Here is a 17947-nt window from a genome sequence, read left to right as displayed (position 1 = left end):
GTTACAGTACTTTTCTTTCCATTACTAGGGATTCCTGGTGGGCTTTGTCAAGGTATTTTCTAACAGGTCTGTAGAATCTCAGGGATGTGGGGCTCTCAGAGGTAAACTGGGAAGACCATGGTGGAAATTGGAAGGTAGCCTCTGGTAACAAACTCAGGGGAGCATCTTCTTAGTCTTTCAAAGATAACTCGATTACTCATCACTTCAGGAGAGAATATGCTTAATTGGAGGGGGGGGGGAAGCCTATTTCAGATTCTACAATAGAAAGGCAAAGCCTCCCAACTTACCTGCCTGCACAGGAAACTCCCAGCACTTGGTTGTAGCAGATGAGTGGTGGAAGCATCCAGGTCCTTCTGAAGCCTGTGGAATGCGAGATGCATCAGCCTTCGGTCAGAGACAATGACTGCAGCAGCAACCTGCAGCCTCTCCTTCCTCCACCTCCCAGCACAGAGCAGCGGTTGAGTGAGTTTGCCTGGTCACTGTCCCTCCCGTGTGCCTCTCACCTTCTCGTCTCTCACTAGAAAAGCCTCTGGGATGGAGGCTGCAGAGGTGATGGGGAAAAGCTAGGGATGCTGCTGGGGGAAGCTGCTGATGAGGGTAAGGGAGAAGGCTGAAGTGACAGATTCATACGTGTGTATGCTGGATGCAGGAGAAACTGTTTGCTCTGAGTGACAAGGCACGCTTGGCTTAGGACAGTGACACATGACCACTCCAGAGGGTGCTGGCCCAAGACCGAGTTGAACAGATTGTTCAAGTGAAAAATACCAGTTTGGGGGTGAAGCCCATTTCCTGACTGTATCACCGGGGAGCAGGGGTGGCGGTCCTACCCTGGACCCTGTGAAGCCAGGGTGGAATGGGGCTCCAGCTCTCTCGGGAGAGGTGCTGAGTACTGGCGTGTGAGCTGTCATGTGTTCTTGAAGGAACCTATTCACAGGACTGGAGGTCATACGCTTCTGTGAATGGAACTGAAAACTTCAGTCAAGCACCATGAGTGCCTTGGTGACATCAGATATAATTCAGGGCAGCATTGCCCCAAGTGTGGCGTGATTTAAAAAATAAATGAAAAAATATATATATCTATGAAAAAATATATATAATAATGTGCTTAATACATTTTTCTTTTGTACAGCAAATACATGATTAAAAGGATATGGGGGGGCCTGGGTGGCTCAGTGGGTTCAGCCTCTGCCTTCGGTTCAGGTCATGGTCTCAGGATCCTGGGATGGAGCCCTGTATTGGGCTCTCTGCTCAGCAGGGAGCCTGCTTCCCCCCACCCCACCCCACCCCACCCCCCTCTGCCTGCCTCTGTGCCTCCTTGTGATCTCTCGCTCTCTGTGTCAAAATAAATAAATAAATAAACGGATATGGATGTTTAGGAAGAAGTTAATATCTAAATATATGATTTAAAGTAAGCTGTTAAGCAAATAATAATACAGACCACAAAAATATGATGACGTTGTGCAAAAGGCAAGTGTTCGGAATGCTGCTTTCGGGCTTGTAACTCTTCTTCCCAGGAGGCTCTCTATCTCTGACTCTCAAGAGGTTACCTTCCTTTCATAGCCCGGAAGGAAGTCCATTTCTTCTAAGAAGCCTTCCTTGACTAGTCTGTCAGCTGGGGACCCTTCCTCCTCTAGAAACCCCTACGACTCCTTGTCTTTACGCCTCACTTGGTACATGAATTACCACCTGTGCCACGCTCAGTATCTCTGTGTATATACGTCCTATTTTTCCCAGAGCCGATCCTGCAGGTCAGGCCATCTCTTTTATTCGTTATTTCCCATGGTGCCAAGAACAGGGCTTTGCATATCACAGAGACAAAATAAATATCTGTGAATTTTCTTGTGTCTATAAATCATAAAACAGTTTTATCATGACAATTATGCAAATATGTTTTGGAGTTATCTGTCCGTCTTTATGACCACCAGAAGAAGGAAGCCACCACTGTCCTAGAAAAGCAGAATCAAACCTTCCTGATGATATCTACTCACTCGTTATTATGGCCAAACTGACTATAGAAAAGGGTGAAGCAACAGAAGAGCATCGACTAGAAAAAAACTGTACTCATGTTTCCACCAGGGCATGAAAATATTTCCCAATGCGAGAGGACATCCCTTCTGTGATCGCAGAGCAATAGGAAGTGCCTGTGCAGATATTCATTGAATTTACCTTTCAAATGTTCTGGAGAAGATTAGGCTATAAAGAAACAAGATGACACCATGGCTTCCTTCCCCTTTGAACTGTTTGGGGGGGACAAAAAGAAAAAAAAAAAAAGCATGTTTGGCTAAAAGCAATGCACTTATGTCTATCTCTAGTCATGTATTCAGGATTTATACCCAAGAAGCTAGAAAAGCTGCTAATAGGACAGTTTCCCTGGGTCATCTTCACCCTCAAACGCATCCTGCCGCATTTCAGGCACTGTCGTTCTCTTGCTTTTTGACCTCTTTTTCTTTCCTCCATATCTGTCACGTGGCTGTCTTTGAATTCTGGCTCAGGTGTAGTGTATCCTTCCTCTCCATGTTTCCGGCGTCCATCCCTTAGCCCAGGCCCTCTGTGTGCTCTTGGCTGGCGCCCATCCCAGCCTCTCCCTGGTGGGGGCATCCCTCCCTCCTCATTGCCTCAGGGGAGCAGAGATGCTTTATAGAAATAGATCTGTAACTCCTAGATCTGGAGTTACACAGATCTAGGTTCAAAACAGTTCTACTCTCACTCCCAGTTACTGACATGCTTGAGTTTCACTCTCCTCATCTACCATTGCAGATAAAGTACAGATTTGTTGCAAAAGTTAAATGGAATCTTGCACAGTACCCGCCTTCGTGCTTGGAACATGCAAGAACCAAGCAAAATTAGTATCCGTCCCTCTTTAAGGCACTGCTCCCCTGTCTCTTCTCTGGTCCAGGTTATTTTTTCTGCTCACGAGTTTCCAAAGGTGCCCCGTGATCTCCAGGATCAAATCCAAATTGCCCAAGCCACATTCAGGTAGTAGGCCTTAGCTTTATGTCAATTCTCTGCCTGCTGAAAACTAGCGCCTTGGCTGCCTTTCAAGGTTCCCAGGGTTAAAACCTCTCCTTTAAAGGCACTGTATCAGGAAGGCTTCCACTAAAATGCAGGTGCTTTCCCTTTTATGGATTAATTTGTCCCCTTCACGCTCTGTGAACTGGCAGAGGCAGGACCCTCAGGCGAAACAAATTCCAGTGCCATAGGAGCCAGAGAGGAACCCAAATGGGTGTCCTGCAGAGTGTGAGAGAAATGGGGGAAGGTGGGCCCTGAGGCAAACCGGGATGCTGGCCTATCAGTTTCCTATTACTTCCTATTACTGCCGTAACAAATCACCACAGACTTGGTGACGCAAAACAACCCAAATTCATTGTCTTATGGTCTCATAGTCTGGAAAGTTCAACATGAGTGTCACTTCTTGAGTTTGATTCAAACTGCTGGCCAGCCTGTGTTTCTTCTGCAGGCTTTATGGGCCATGCTGTTCACTTCCTTTTCCAGCTTCTTCTTCTTCTTCTCCTTTTTTTTAGATTTTTATTTATTTATTTGAGAGAGAGAGAAAGAGAACCTGAGTGGGGAGGAGAAGCAGAGGGAGAAGGAGATTCCCCGGTAAGCAGGGAGTGATGCCAGGCCCAATTCAAGGACTCCAGGCTCACAACCTATGCTGAAGGCAGAGGCTTAAGCAACTGAGCCACCCAGACGCCCCCCTTTTTCCAGTTTCTAGAAGCTGTCCTTATCCATGGCTCATGATCCCACATTGTGACCAAAGATGGTATCCCTCTTCTCTCTCTGCTTCTCCCCTCACACCTATTTCTTTCTCCTGACATCTACTTTCCCTATAAGCCTCTTCTTATTAATTGGGCCCACCAGGAAAATTCAGGATAATCCCCCTATTTTAAGATCTTCAACTTAGGGGCACCTGGGTGGCTCACTGGGTTGGGGCCTCTGCCTTCAGCTTGGGTCGTGGTCCCGGAGTCCTGGGATCGAGTCCCGCATCTCTGCTCAGCGGGGAGCCTGCTTCCCCGCCCCCCTCTCTCTGCCTGCCTCTCTGCCTACTTGTGATCTCTGTCAAATAAATAAATAAAATCTTTAAAAAAAAAAAGTCTTCAACTTAATCACATCTGCAAAGCCCTTTGACCTGGCAAGTGGCATCAACAAGTTTCTCACAACTTGTCCAAGGGGAGTCAGGCCCCCATGTCAGTTAATTTGAGGACATGCTAGAAGATAGGGCTAATGCAGCCAGATTTTCTGATTTGGGGGGAAAAGCTAAAAAATCTGTTTTTTTATGTGGAATTTCCTGATTGTTTTTGACAGTTGCTAAGTCAAATTTTTAAAAATACAACACGGTGTGGGCTACTGCTGCCAATCGCATGTGATGGGTATATTCGTTTCCTAGGACTGCTGAAACAAATTGCCAGAAATCTGAAGGGCTTAAAATAATGGGAATTTGTTCTGGCACAGTTACGGAAGCTGGACATCTGAAATCAAGGTGTCAGAGCATGGCCACGCTCTCGCTGAGGGCCATAGGGAAGGATCCTTCCTGGCATCTTGGAGTTTCTGGTGGAATGTGGTGACTTGTCGGCTGCATCACTCCTGTCTGTCTGCCTGCTTTATCCCATGGTGTTCTCCCTGCATGTCTGTGTCTGTGTCCACATTGCCCTTTTCTTCTAAAGATACCATGGGACGCCTGGGTGGCTCAGTGGGTTAAAGCCTCTGCCTTCAGCTCAGGTCATGATCCCAGGGTCCTGGGATCGAGCCCCGCGTCGGGCTTTCTGCTTGGCAGGGAGCCTGCTTCCTCCCCCCCACCCTGCCTGCCTCTCTGCCTACTTGTGATTTCTCTCTCTCTCTGTCAAATAAATAAAATCTTAAAAAAGGAAAAAAAAAAAAATGATACCAGTCCCTGGAGTAGAGCTGAGCCTAATTCAGCATGCCTCCTTCTTCACTTGATTACATTTGCAAAGACCTCCTTTCCAAATAAGATCACCTCCACAAGCACGGGGGGTTAGGACTTGCCCATATCTTCTTGGGGGATGAAATTCAGGTCTTGAATTTCAGGGGAATGAAAGTCAGATAGGTCTTGCTATCCACACTTAGCTCTCAGAGCTCCATCTTGAGATTTCTGTCTCAAGGTGGGACGCAGGAATGGGACATGGGACTGGTGCATCTTGAATGGGCTTTGGTAATGGTCTAGGGTCGGGGTTCATTGTAATGGGCAGTCCCTGGTTGGGGATGTCCTTGAAAGAAGCATCAGGCATGAAGCCAACGCTGCCCCAGGGAGGCTGTGGTGACAGTCAGCACGGGTCTGTCTGACCCGGGAAGCCCTGCTGTGCCATGCTCACCCATGCCATGCGGTCTGCCCCTGCTTTGGGTCCGTATTGCTGATCCCAGCTTGACTCTCAGTCTTTAGTGTGCACGGCTCCGACCCTCTGATTCTCCACTCTGGCTGCACTGAGGAAGCCCTTGCGGATGTGGGGGCCCTTCCAAGTGAATCAGACTACCCCAGGCCTGAGTGCAGCACACAGAAGACAAAGAGGAAAGGGCTTGCCTCTCTTTGCTGGAAGGCTCCTTTCTTACATGGTCCTCTCTCTCTGAGTCACCCCGTCAAACCTCTCCTGCCCACAACAGAGTCCCTAAGCCGGCTTCTAACTTAATATTCCATGTCAGATATTAAAAATCTATCATCTATCATGTGGGTTTCTTAGTTTTTATATTGAGGCTGCCACAAATAACCGTAAATTTAGTAGTTTAAATAATACAAATTTTGAAACTCCAATAACACTGTATGTTAACTAGGCTAGAATTAAAATTAAACACTTAATAAAATATAATACAAACTTACTGTCTTACAGTTCTGGAGGTCAACAGTCCAAAATGGGTCTAACTGAGCCAAAATCGAGATGTCAGCAGGCCTGCTAGGGGCTCAGGGAGAGAATCTGTTTCCGTGTCTCTTACAGCTTCTGGTGGCCCTGTGCCCCCATCCCCCATTTGCAGCTTCAAAGGCAGCAAGGGCAGGTGACGCTGCTCTCTCATCACACCCTCAGACTTCCTCGTCTGTCTTCTCCCGTATTTCAGGGCCCTTGTGATTACCTCGGGCCCACCTGGGTAATCCAGAGAACCCACCCTATTTTAAAGCATTGGATCATGGCCCGGCGTTGTTGAATCTCGGTGTTGTGCACCTGAAGCTAATATAACGTGGAATGTCACCTACACTTAGATAACATAAATTTTTAAAAATGAAAAAATTAAGTCATCTGATTAGCCACCTTAATCCCCCTTTTCTCTGAAGGTTCCAAGGGGTAGGGTATGGACATCTTTGTGCGGGGTGGGGGAGGGGGACATTCTTCAGCTGGCCACACAGACCTATGAGATGGCGGGGGAGGTAGGCTTCAGGTAACCAACCAGTCTAATCAAGATCGTAGGGCCAGGGGCACCTGGGTGGCTCAGTGGGTTAAAGCCTCTGCCTTCGGCTCAGGTCATGATCCCGGGGTCTGGGGATGGAGCCCCACATCGGGCTCTCTGCTCAGCAGGGAGCCTGCTTCCTTTCCTCTCTCTCTGCCTGCCTCTCTGCCTACCTGTGATTTCTGTCTGTCAAAAAAAAAAAAAAAAAAAAAAAAAAAAAATCTTAAAAAAAAAAAAAGATCGTAGGGCCAATGTGTGGCTGAGAACTCATGCTGGAGCTTTCTGCCTTTATTGCCTTCGGAAGGAACAGAGCGATGAGTTTCATGGAACACATTTCCCCCTTCTGTATAATCCATACTTGCATGGCTTCATGGTAACCCTGCTAACTGTCCTCTTTTACCCCTTAGGGTTCTGATTCTTTAGATGTGCAGCATTCATTCCTTTCCCTGCAAAGGAATCTTAAAAGAGCACCTTAGATTAGCACTGTCCCATTCTGGGAAGTGGGCAAGAGCCATGGCCACCAGAAGGACACTGTGTGGAAGGTGCTGGTAGAACAGTTGAAACAGGGCCACGTCTCTCAGACCAGAAGTCCTTTCCTTGGAGTCACTGTGAATGGTCATTTTGGTACCTTAGACTAGGGCCTTAGTTGTTGAACGTTTTTATGTTTTATCCATTAGATGAGGCAAGACTGCTTTGACATATTCTCTTTCCACAAAAGAAATCTTGGCATATGCCCTCTATAGTATTATTCTCTGGGTTTGATTAGTCAGGGACAAAGAGGCAATTGTGAGTGGCCTGTGTGTGAGCTGGCCTCTTTTTAGGCTGTGGGAGGGAGAGGCGGGCTTCTCTTTCTCTCATTCAGCCCTTTCTTAGCTTTCAAAATGACCTGGTTTTCTTAATAAGCATCATTAGAAATACACTTTGGAAAAGAAAGAAGATTCCTGTAAGATCAGTTCAACATAAAGGAATTATCTCAACACTTAAGCACTTACACATTGTAAATGATCATAGATGAATCTCTCAGTGGCTTCTTTCTCTGAAAGTTCAAACAGCTGGAGCTATAAATCAGGAATAGAAGATAAAAATGAAAAGGAAGATGAAAGCTACATCCATACGATGTCAACTTACTGTTATTTCCTCAAGGGAGCTTTTTGTTTCATTGCAGAGTCACACGGCTAAAACTAGCCATATTATCTGATACAAGGCCATGTAAAACAGACATAGTGAGAGTGGATGGCCTGGCCTTATTTTTCCATTCCTAAGTTTTAAACCAATATGATATCTTGAGCCATAAGACCATAAACATATTTTTTTCCTCATAGGTAGAACTCAGCAAAGTTTAAGATAGTGGTTACGGAAATGCCGTCTATAATTTCAGGCATGGGATTTTTTTTTTTTTTTTTAAGATTTTATTTATTTATTTGACAGAGATCGTAAGTAGGCTGAGAGGCAGGCAGAGAGAGAGGGGAGGAAGCAGGCTCCCCGCTGAGCAGAGAGCCTGTGCGGGGCTCAATCCCAGGACCTTGAGATCGTGACCTAAGCCAAAGGCAGAGGCTTTAAATCACTGAGCCACCAGGGCGCCCCAGGCATGGGATATTTTTGATTGTGGTGAATTCTGGAAGAAAAAATTCACAGCAGGATTCTCTCCTAAGGCTGCCTGAATCACTTACACCCTTCCTTGGTCCCTACCTCCTTTGGAAGATGCCTTTGACCACATTGGACTCTTCGAGGAGTATGGATGAGACCTCGTCTTCATTTCCATGTTGAATCCAGTACCCTCTTAGGCTTCACTGGCCCTTTATTTGGCAGAAAGGGCGGGGGTGCACTTACCCGCTCTGTGAAATCATCTCCCGAGTAGTCAGGAGTCGAGAGGACATGAGTGTCCTCGGTGACAAGACAGACAGTGGCCTTCTCAGCAGCTCCCGCCATCCACAGGATGCCAGCCAGTGCTGTAGCCAGGCCCTGGTCCTGCTCCCGTTTGCTTACTGCACATAAACTACAGCACAGGAATTTGGGTAGGGAAACAGGGGCATGAACAGTCACCAAGACGAATGTGAGGTGTCTCCACCTTGAAGTCCCCTTCTGAACCCCAGGTGGGTCTGTTTGGTTCCTTCCTCAACTACCCTGTGAGAATGTCACAGAGGACCTGTTTTTACTCTATCACGGGAACTGGCATCCTCACATAGTATTTCTCTTCGTGATCTTAGCCAGTGCTGCCCTGTGAGTCATCACCCCGCTTGAGTCCCCACCGATGTCCCCTCTCCTGAACTCCAGCAGAGACTGAGCCAAACTTCTAACCCCAATGACAGGGCCTTTACGAGGGTGACCCTAAACAATCCTTGCAGTGTTACTTCCCCAGCGTTATTTTGTAAACCCCCTGTCCCACAGGACCAGTACCCTGAACATACTTCCTACCTTCCACCTCCGTGCCTTTGCGTGCCCTGGTGCACCTTTAATGGGCTATTCTTATCTGTCCTGCCCACGACTCACTGGAGACTCACCTTATGTCACCCTCACTGACTTGTAGCTTAGGCACCTGCCACTCACTCCCCCCAGCATTATTCTAAGGGTTTCACACATGTCACCTCATTTCATCCACACTTTAACCTTGTGAAGTAGTTACTGCTGTTCCTTGCATTTTAGAGAAGAAGAAAGAAAAAGAGGTTGAATGATTGGCCCCTGGTCTTTCACCCTGAAAGTGGTAGAGCAGTGACCTGAAATCAGGCGGCCTTGCTCCTACTCCCTGCTCTTCACCACGATAGTCTAGGCTGTCAGCATTTCCCGGGGAAATGGGAGCCAGTCTTTATGTGGTAGACCTTTACTAGGCTGGCTTTCTAAATGTTTAACACAGACAACTGTTAGAGAAACACATGATAGGGGTTCACGAATGAACTCAACCATGGTATCTATCATTCTTCTAGCCCTGTGATGATACAGAATCGAGTTCCAAGGAGTTTCATACTCCAAAACTCTAGTCTGAGGAAGTGGATGAGAATAAAACAAAGTGTTTTGACCGTGCAGGAGAAGGAGACAGGACTTCTGAGCAAGAAGGTTCAGGAAGTCTTCGCGGGGCAGGTCTATGAGACGGTTCCTCGTTACCACATAGTTAATATTTTCTGCACGCCAGGTCCTGTGCTAAGTGCTTTATGTGTGTAGCAAGTGTGTGTGTTTCATCTAGATTCCTTGAGGTCCCTTTTACTTAGTTGGTAGACAACTCCCCCAGCTGCTTTGAGGGACTGCTACTCATGGCTCCTACTTTTCAGCTTTCTCTGAAGAGCTGGAGTCACCTTGCCTGGGAGTGATTATGAGTTTGGCCTGCCTTTCAAGGCAGGGGTCAAAGCCAATGGCCAGGTGGGAAGCACAAAGGTCCCACTTCCTTCTTTGAAAATGGGGCAGCTGAGGTTGCAGAGCTCACATGGGATCAGACTGAGGCTGGATATCGCTGCAGACCACATTCTTCTGCTTCTTCCCTTTCCTGCTTCCCTCTTACAGCTCCTGAGGGCCAAAGGGGAGCGATTCTTGCCACTCCAACATATGCCTCTTTGGCATACTGATTATTTTAAACTGGTTATTTAAAAACAAAAACAAAAACAAACTACAGACTCAAGGGAAGTTCTGAAACTCAGAAGCTAGCTTTTTGTAAAAGACATTTTAAGGGAAATCTCCATTTTTAAGGGTGTTTCCCTCACTGGAGGAGGGGGATGGCTCTAAATCTTTAGAAACTCCTATCAGTAGAGAATGCACAGATGTAAATCTACAAAACAACTTTACCCTTGTTTACTGTGCTTTTCCTGGTAACCTCTCATAACAGAATCCCCACCCCCAACACCTTCTTTGGTCTTTCACTAAAGATGGTATTTAAGGCGATGCCTTTGGCTATGCCTTTGGTATTTAAGGTGATGCCTTTGGTTACTCAATTTTCTTGGGTTTCTCCTAGGTATACAGGATATATACATGTTATTAAACTTCTGTTTGTTTTTCTCTTGTTAATCTCTCTAATGTCAGGTTAATTATTAGACCAGCCAAAGAAGCTAGAAGGGTAAAAGAACTTTTTCCCTTTCCAACAGGACATTCCCTTCACAAATCACTTGTATAAAGAATTTCCACCTCTTGCTCTGTCAGGAAACTGCATTTCATGATCTTAGAAAAATTATACATTTAGTTCCTGTTTTGAGGGATAACTTATCCTGCTGAGGGTGGATATATACCTTTTACTTATTTATATTTTTTCTAATATCAAGCATAGAGCTTTGCACATGAGGAGGTTTGTTGACTTCTAAGTAAAGCCATTTGAACTGATTTTCTTAAATAGGCAACGACCAAAAACTGTACTTTGCCAGCCTGGTGAAATAGGAGAACTAATCCTTCATTTATCAGGGTTTTTTAGAAAGCAGCCCTTTTGTTCCTCCTTGAAATTGTTAGTTTGGGGTTTCCCACATCAAATATTGTCAAGTAAGCCCACCTGAGACCAGGTGCACCGCTTTACTTGACAAGAGGATCTGCCACGGAGCATAAGAACTGTCAACATTATCCTGGCAGCCATTGAGAGTGGCTCCAGGAGAGTCCTCCCCAGCCACCAAATCCAGTCCCTCTGGGAGAACCAGAGCCATTTTGGTTTCATGAGATAAGTTCCCTTCCTGAGGCCACCCGGGGAATTTTCCCTAGTGACTATTTGGTAAACAAAGGTTCTTATGAGATGGTTAATTCTCTCAAGTGGGCCCCTTACCTCTGAAGGTTACAGTCTTTTTCCTTCCCGGTAAACAACAAGTGTTTGATGATGGATCCTTGTACAGCCATCTGAATGCTTCGGGCACCTCCCTGAAAACGGGGAAGATGAATAGTGAGGCATGTGAGGGTTGGGAGCAGGGCTTTACAATTGTGCTGGAACCCCATGGGGCCAACATGACAAAGGAGAACTCTTGGAAATGGATGCCATCTATTCCTTGCAGCCCTTTTCCAGCTGGTATATAGCATCCCTCAGCTGAGCGAAGGGACACCGTACTATGTACGCGGGCTCTGGTCAAATGCCATGGCTGGACCAGAATCTGCAACAACCACCTTCTTTGTGGAACCCTGTAGACTGGCACCTGGGAACATGGGTCCTTCTCCACCCTACCTCTGCCATGCTCCCGCTTCATATCCAGCTTTTATACTTGGAGGATGTCAGGAATTTTTGGCTAGTCCTTGAAATTCTGTGTGACTAGTAATTGAGGACATGAATTACTGAGATTTTAAACAAGCCAGGAAGGAGCTCCTGGATCTCCTGCCTTCACATCCTCAGGGATACATAGAACTTGGAGAGAAGAGCCAGGAAAACTAGAATTGGGGAGGGCAGGGTGTATCGGGGCGAGGCATGGAGGGAAGGAGGTTGAGACTTTGCTATATCCTGACACTGAGCTATAATTTTAAACAGCCTCTTATCATTTACCGTTAAATTTTAAATTATATGAAACACGCTTCTACAAATGATTATAATGAAAACATATATTCTTATGGATGAGAATAGAAGGACATATGGATAGGGAATATGGAATCAGAATATTTAAAAATTTTTGCCTATTATTACCTTTCCTACTTCCAAAGCAAAAGCCAGGTCAGAAAAAGGATCATGGAAACCGAAATAGGCCTTTTTCCAGTCATAGCTGAAGACTTGCATGGCATTTCCAAAGATGGTCTGCCGTAACTTCTGAGGAGAGGGGAAATAAAGGATTCAAACAAAGATAATTCTTCTTAGACACATTGCTTATCAAACAGCCTTAAGTAAGGTGGTAAACCTGTGGAGGTAGGCCTGTCCCTTTCCTACATTCTGGTTTACGTTTTATCTTATTCCCTGTCTTAACTGTACAGTCTTGTGCAAAAGAGTCACACCAGGTTCACTTAGACTATTTTTTTTTTTTTTAAAGAGTTTATTTATTTACTTGAGAGAGAGAGAGAACAGTGGGGAGAGGAGCCGAGGGAGAGGGAAAAGCAGACTCCCTGCTGGGCGGGGAGTGCAATGTGGGGCTCAATCCCAGGACCCTGAGATTACGGGGCCACTTAACTGACTGAGCCACCCAGGCACCCCTAGACTCTTTCATCCTGAAGGCTCAGTGTGTCAACTTTGTACCTTGTTGTCCCCATCTGTCTCACCCTCCATTGCCAGCCATCTCTCCTTCATGACTTGCAGTCCACCATGGGCTGCTGCTCTGCCTCTGTGCCTCTTGTCCCTATCTATAGCCTTGACTCTGCAGCCCCTACCCCTCCCATCTTTGAGTCTTTCTCAATTGCTCTAGAAACAAGAAACAGACAGGACTCCGTGTTTCTAGCCTGAGTGCAATATTGATTTAAATGATAAATCATTTAAATAATCACCCAGGGATGCTTGGGTGGCCCGGTGAAGCAGCTGCCTTCGGCTCAGGTCATGATCCCAGCGTCCTGGGATCGAGTCCCACATCAGGCTCCTTGCTCTGCAGGGAGCCTGCTTCTCCCTCTGACTCTGCCTGCCGCTCTGTCTGCCTGTGCTCGCTCTCGCTCTCTCTCTCTCTGACAAATAAATAAAATCTTTAAAATAAATAAATAAATAAATAAATGATACTAAGCAAGCATTCTTTGTTCTTGTGCCCCCAAATCTTTAAGGTTTTCCTGGACACTCTATAGCATGTTGAGATTGGAGAGGGTCTTCTAGAGCTTTCCAGAAAAAAATAAGCCTTTATAAGCCAAACACATGAAAAAAAAGGGAATGCATTCATAATCTGGGCCGTGTTCATTATTTAGCATGTGATTGGTCCTATGTGGGATATAGATATGTAAAAAGTCCAATATCCCACAACTATATACAAGATAGAATGTGTAAAGTTCTGTAGGTACAAAGTAGCTTGAGAGAACAGAAGAAGAAGAACTTCTGACTGGAGCACTCAAGAAGGCTTCCTGGAAGAGGTAGTATTTGAACTGGGCCAGCAAATGGCATCTAGCACTTATTGAGCATTTTCTATGCACCAGGCACTGGCCTGAGTGCTTTATGTTCATTATGTTTATTTAATTCTTTGAGGTAAGTACTCTTATTATTCCCCCTTTCACCAAGAAGTATTTGACTACGTCTCCCAGCTGGTAGAAACAGCTGGGCTTTGAGTCCATTCCAACATCACTACTCTGCCTTCCCGGCTTTGAGTGGGTATCATCCTATGATTGCTCTCCTTTTTGGTTGACAATCATTATTAAATTGATATCTTTAATTAGCCTGACCTACTCTTTTATACCTTGAAAAATATCTATTTAATAAGGACACTTCATATCACATCTTTAACTGGGAATCAAAATCATTTGCCATATAGAAAAAAATAATGGAAATAAAACAATGTTATTGACTTAGGCTAGAAACCGTTGCCTATGAAATGCCTGACCTCACATTCTTTTTAATTAGAAAAGGAAGTTGGAAGTGTTAAAAGAGGTGTCAACATGTGTACGCCTTACAGAGTCTTTCTCCGGGGTCTCCCAGAGTGAAGAAGGAGCTAATTTTCCCACAAGGTGACTCAGTCTATTTAATGTGCTACTTAATGACACATCCTTAAAAGCACTCATGCTCCAGCAGAGGCACATATCGCACACTTTGGGACAGACCACACAGTGGCCTATTGCCTATAATGGAGGGGAGGCTAGGTGGAGAAGATCGGCAAACACACACATACACACACACACACTCACACACACACACACACGTAGAGTACCCAGAGCATCCAGGGAGAGGAGACGTTGTGAAGTGTGCATGTGTATGCACGTATGTGTGTGTTCCAGAACCATGGGGCAGGAAGTCTATGCAAGTTGAGACTGGAAAGTACCACAGGGTGGATCCTGGAAGCCTTCACATTCACACATTCACAGCCTATCACATTCACACATTCACAGCCAGCTGAAGAGTGTGGACAAAAGAACAGGCAGCCATTAGGTCCAGAGCCCGATGGTTTCTAAGAGGCTGGATGCAGGAGAGGAATGGATTTCCCCTTGTTGGACCATGATCTGGTTCTGGAGCTGGAGTTTATTTCCTGGCCATCACTGCTCCCACCATCAAAAGAAAAGACCATCTCTACAAAGAAATAGAGGCAGGTGCATTTTGGGGTAAGCAAGGGCTCAGGAGTGCACTTGAAGAAAAGTGCTATTGCCCTGGTGTCTCAGGGCAACAGCAAGTCAAGGAGAGGGAGCCAAATTGCATAGAGGCTGCTCTTGGAAAACACAGACTCAGTGTGCCCCATGGTCAATGGGCCACCCAGGACATCCCCAGGAGAGGCCTGAAAATGAATCCAAGTTCTTCCCTGACATCAGGGCATCCTAGACAGAAGAAAGACTGAGCCCTCCCTACTCCAGGCTTGAGAGCCCATTTCTGCCGCTCACTGACCATGTGCACTTGGACAGACTGCCCATCCTTGCTAAGATTTCCTTTGCTTATCCTGAAATGCAGATAATCCTTGCTCAATCCACATAATGACTATTATTGAAAAGGAAGAAGTATGGACAAAGGCTTTAGGAACCACCGTGAGTGCTGAGTAAATGCAGGGTGTTACTCTCTCTGTGAACACACAGCCTGTCTCCACTGGGACGCTGTAGGGAAGAAAGTTCCCTCACAGATGAGACAAGAGCCGAGCCTGGCAGGAGGAGGAGAGGGGAAGCCGTGGATAAATGTGGGAGATGAAGACTGTTGGCACTAAGAAGGCTTAGAACTCAAATTCAATTACTAAAACTCTGCAAACTAAACCAAACCAAACCCTTGTTTCTGTTGCTGGGTACGACTTCCAGCGTGGCGAGTGTGCCTGTCCAGATACAACTCGGGCAGGCCTCTAACAGAGGAGCCGTGGGCTGCTCAGGCCAGACCCACTGGCCCTCGTCACAGTAAAGGTGACTCATCTTACCTCTATAACATTTCCCTTCATAGCAAATCTAACTTATCACAAGATTAACCTGGTGTATTCAATGACAGGCTTATGTCATTGTGTGCCTGGTAAGTAGAAACAAATGGCAAACAGTCCTAATAAATGACTCTAGTGATCGTTACTATTTAACACAATCGAGCACGGTTTACAGTTTCTCTCTTTTCACTTTGTGAGTTTTCAAGGATTTGTAATGAGTACCTTTCTCTCCTGATTGCTGTGATCAGGATAATGATGAGGATCATTATCTCGCACGCTCACACACACACTCACACATACATACTCACACACATGTACACGTTCACACATACACACACGCAGAAAAACACAGAGGTCCTGATCATTCTTCCCAATACATTTAATTTCCTTGCCTTGACTGCCTTGATTCTCTGGTCCCTGGGCTTAGATTTTCCCTGCGGCAACCGTGACCATGCAGATGAGAGCATGTCCACACTGGCCTCCGCCCCCAACATGAGTTAAAATAACTCTTTTTGAAGCTTCTTTTCTAAATCTGTTCTTGCCTTAGAAACTACCAGCTCATCGCGGAATCAGAGATTTTAGAATTAGTGAGTCCTAAGAAACATCTTTCTCCTAGCCTGTCAAACAGTGGTAGAGTAGACTCTTGGCTTGATCACGTCCAACATGGATCCCTCAGCATCTGGTGCAGAGGCTGGTACATAACAGCTTCACAATAAGCATTTGCTGAATTTTTTTTAAAAAATCTAATTTGGCCCTTCCATTCTACAATTAAAAAGTTTGGGGTACACAGCCGCTATGTATGTGCCCAAGGTCAGATATTTTGTAAATGGCAACTCCGGGACCCCAGTGCAAGCCTTCCGACTTGTACCAGTAAGAATCCCAGCAGGGAACAGATGGCATGCTTAAGTCAGGGTAATTAACTTGAGGAAAGTTGAAGACAGGAACTGTCTACAAAGATGTGGGCTGCATGTGGGGAAAACACAGTAACTAACGCAGTGTCCCACCGCGAGCAGCACTATCTGCCCTAGACCTGAAGAGTTTCGGGGGCTGGGGAGAGTGACCTGAACCAGGAAGGAGAAAGTCCCAGGGCGAGAACTGCCACAAGAGAAGAGGGAGTCAGCTGGCTACACAGTGCCTGGTTTCTCTCTCCCTTTCCTCCCTTCAGGCTCCCTCCAGGGGACTCCCATTGGTCAAACTCAGTAGGAAGCCAGAGGAGGAGGGAGTCCTCCAGGTCAGTTTTGGCAGAAAGCAGGGTGGAGAAGGGTAGAGAGGGTACCGGAGGGGCACACAGTTGATACTCTCTGCCCCATACTGAGATGCCTCTGTGGGAAATTGTCCAGAGCAGTGAATTAATCAAGCAAACATCCCCTGAGTTTCATCTATTGACCAGACTTTATGCTGGGGCACCAGGCTGCGCTTCTCACTTCCAAAAAGCCACCCCCTTGCCTGTTATCCTCCATGGAAGCTTCATTTGTCTGGGTCACCACCAGAATATGTTGATCTCCCAGAGTTACATTTTTAATACGATTGTGCTGGGTGGTATTGCAAACACAGCAGGGGTTGGTTTATTGGCTGCTGACAAAAGAGGCTACAAGAACGTCTCCCAGGCTGGGTTCTGGAGAAGGGCCTGGTTGTGGAGGAGGATGGGAAAGTGCCCTGGAGCGAAGCAGTGTTGGGGGGAGGGGCAGAGAGCACAAGGAAGGATGCTCATGTTCTCTGTAATCCTACCTGGGCCGGCTGCCTTGGCCATCAGTCATTACACCTCATGCACTGTGAGGTGTTTGGTTGGGGGAAGGAAGAAAGCTGTGTTGGAAATGGGTCAACAAAAGTTGAGAAACAGGAAAGCTGGGGAGAGAGAAGGTTCACCTCCACTCCTTTCTTAGCAGATTCCCAGCAAAGAGTGTGTGCTAAAGTCAGGAAGTCCCAGGCACCCCCACCCCAAACAGGGAAGGGAAAAGAGAGAGAATGACAACAAAAAGCACTCTCCAGTGAGTATTAGGATTCAATAGCTCTGATAATTTGCCAGGAGGCTGCACCACCGAAACGTCCATTAGAATTGGTCAAGCTTCCAAACCACCTCCCTAGAACACACGTATTCAGAATCCCAAGACTCAGCATCTCAAAATCCCAGGGTGTGTTTAATTAATGCTATTGCTATTTAAAAGACACACTATCATCTGGCCCACATAATGGGAATAAGTCCAAAAAAATTTTTTTTTCAAGAGAAAAATCAATTATCTCCACTTCTGGGACTTCCTTAACACTCCATCAACTCCAGTTCAGGCTAGAGTGGTCTGATTCTTTTGTCCCCCAGGCTTTTCCGAAAGCGGGAGAATTACCTTGGAAAAGTCATGGGGGAGGTGTGCAATCACACCATGTTTGTGTTTGGTAGATAAGTGGGGGAATTCAGACTCAGCCTCTCTTGCTTCCACAATATAAAGAGAGACTAGAAGACTTTGGAAACATCTGCGAATCCTTTTTTTTTTTTTTTTCTGTTTTAAAAATTTCTATGTGTGTTTTTAAAAATAGATTACACGTTCACATGGTTCCAAATTCAGAGTGTACAAAAAGGTACACTGAGAGAAGATTCCCTCCCACCTGCGTCTCCTGCCCCACTCTTTCCCTCCACTGTTACATTCTTTGAAGGCTTCTGGAATTTCTGTAAGCATATACGGGCCAAT

General features: G+C 46.0%; 1 protein-coding gene across 1 annotated transcript in view; it reads right to left on the bottom strand.

Annotated features, from left to right (window-relative positions):
• MINDY4B (MINDY family member 4B) overlaps nucleotides 1-17947 on the bottom strand; it is a 35962-nt gene that overhangs the window by 14047 nt on the left and 3968 nt on the right. Inside the window, exons 4-9 of the mRNA XM_059165241.1 lie at nucleotides 11957-12076; nucleotides 11117-11208; nucleotides 8221-8386; nucleotides 7383-7448; nucleotides 2167-2237; nucleotides 288-360 (exon numbers count right to left, since the gene is read on the bottom strand). Of these exons, the coding sequence (XP_059021224.1) occupies nucleotides 288-360; nucleotides 2167-2237; nucleotides 7383-7448; nucleotides 8221-8386; nucleotides 11117-11208; nucleotides 11957-12076 (588 nt within the window). The remainder of the gene's footprint in view (nucleotides 1-287; nucleotides 361-2166; nucleotides 2238-7382; nucleotides 7449-8220; nucleotides 8387-11116; nucleotides 11209-11956; nucleotides 12077-17947) is intronic.

The sequence above is a fragment of the Mustela lutreola genome, chromosome 2 (genome assembly GCF_030435805.1).
Source record: "Mustela lutreola isolate mMusLut2 chromosome 2, mMusLut2.pri, whole genome shotgun sequence".
NCBI classification, from domain to species: Eukaryota; Metazoa; Chordata; class Mammalia; order Carnivora; family Mustelidae; genus Mustela; species Mustela lutreola.
The sequence above is the reverse complement of the archived record's forward strand: the minus strand, read 5'-3'. Positions and strand labels throughout refer to the sequence as shown.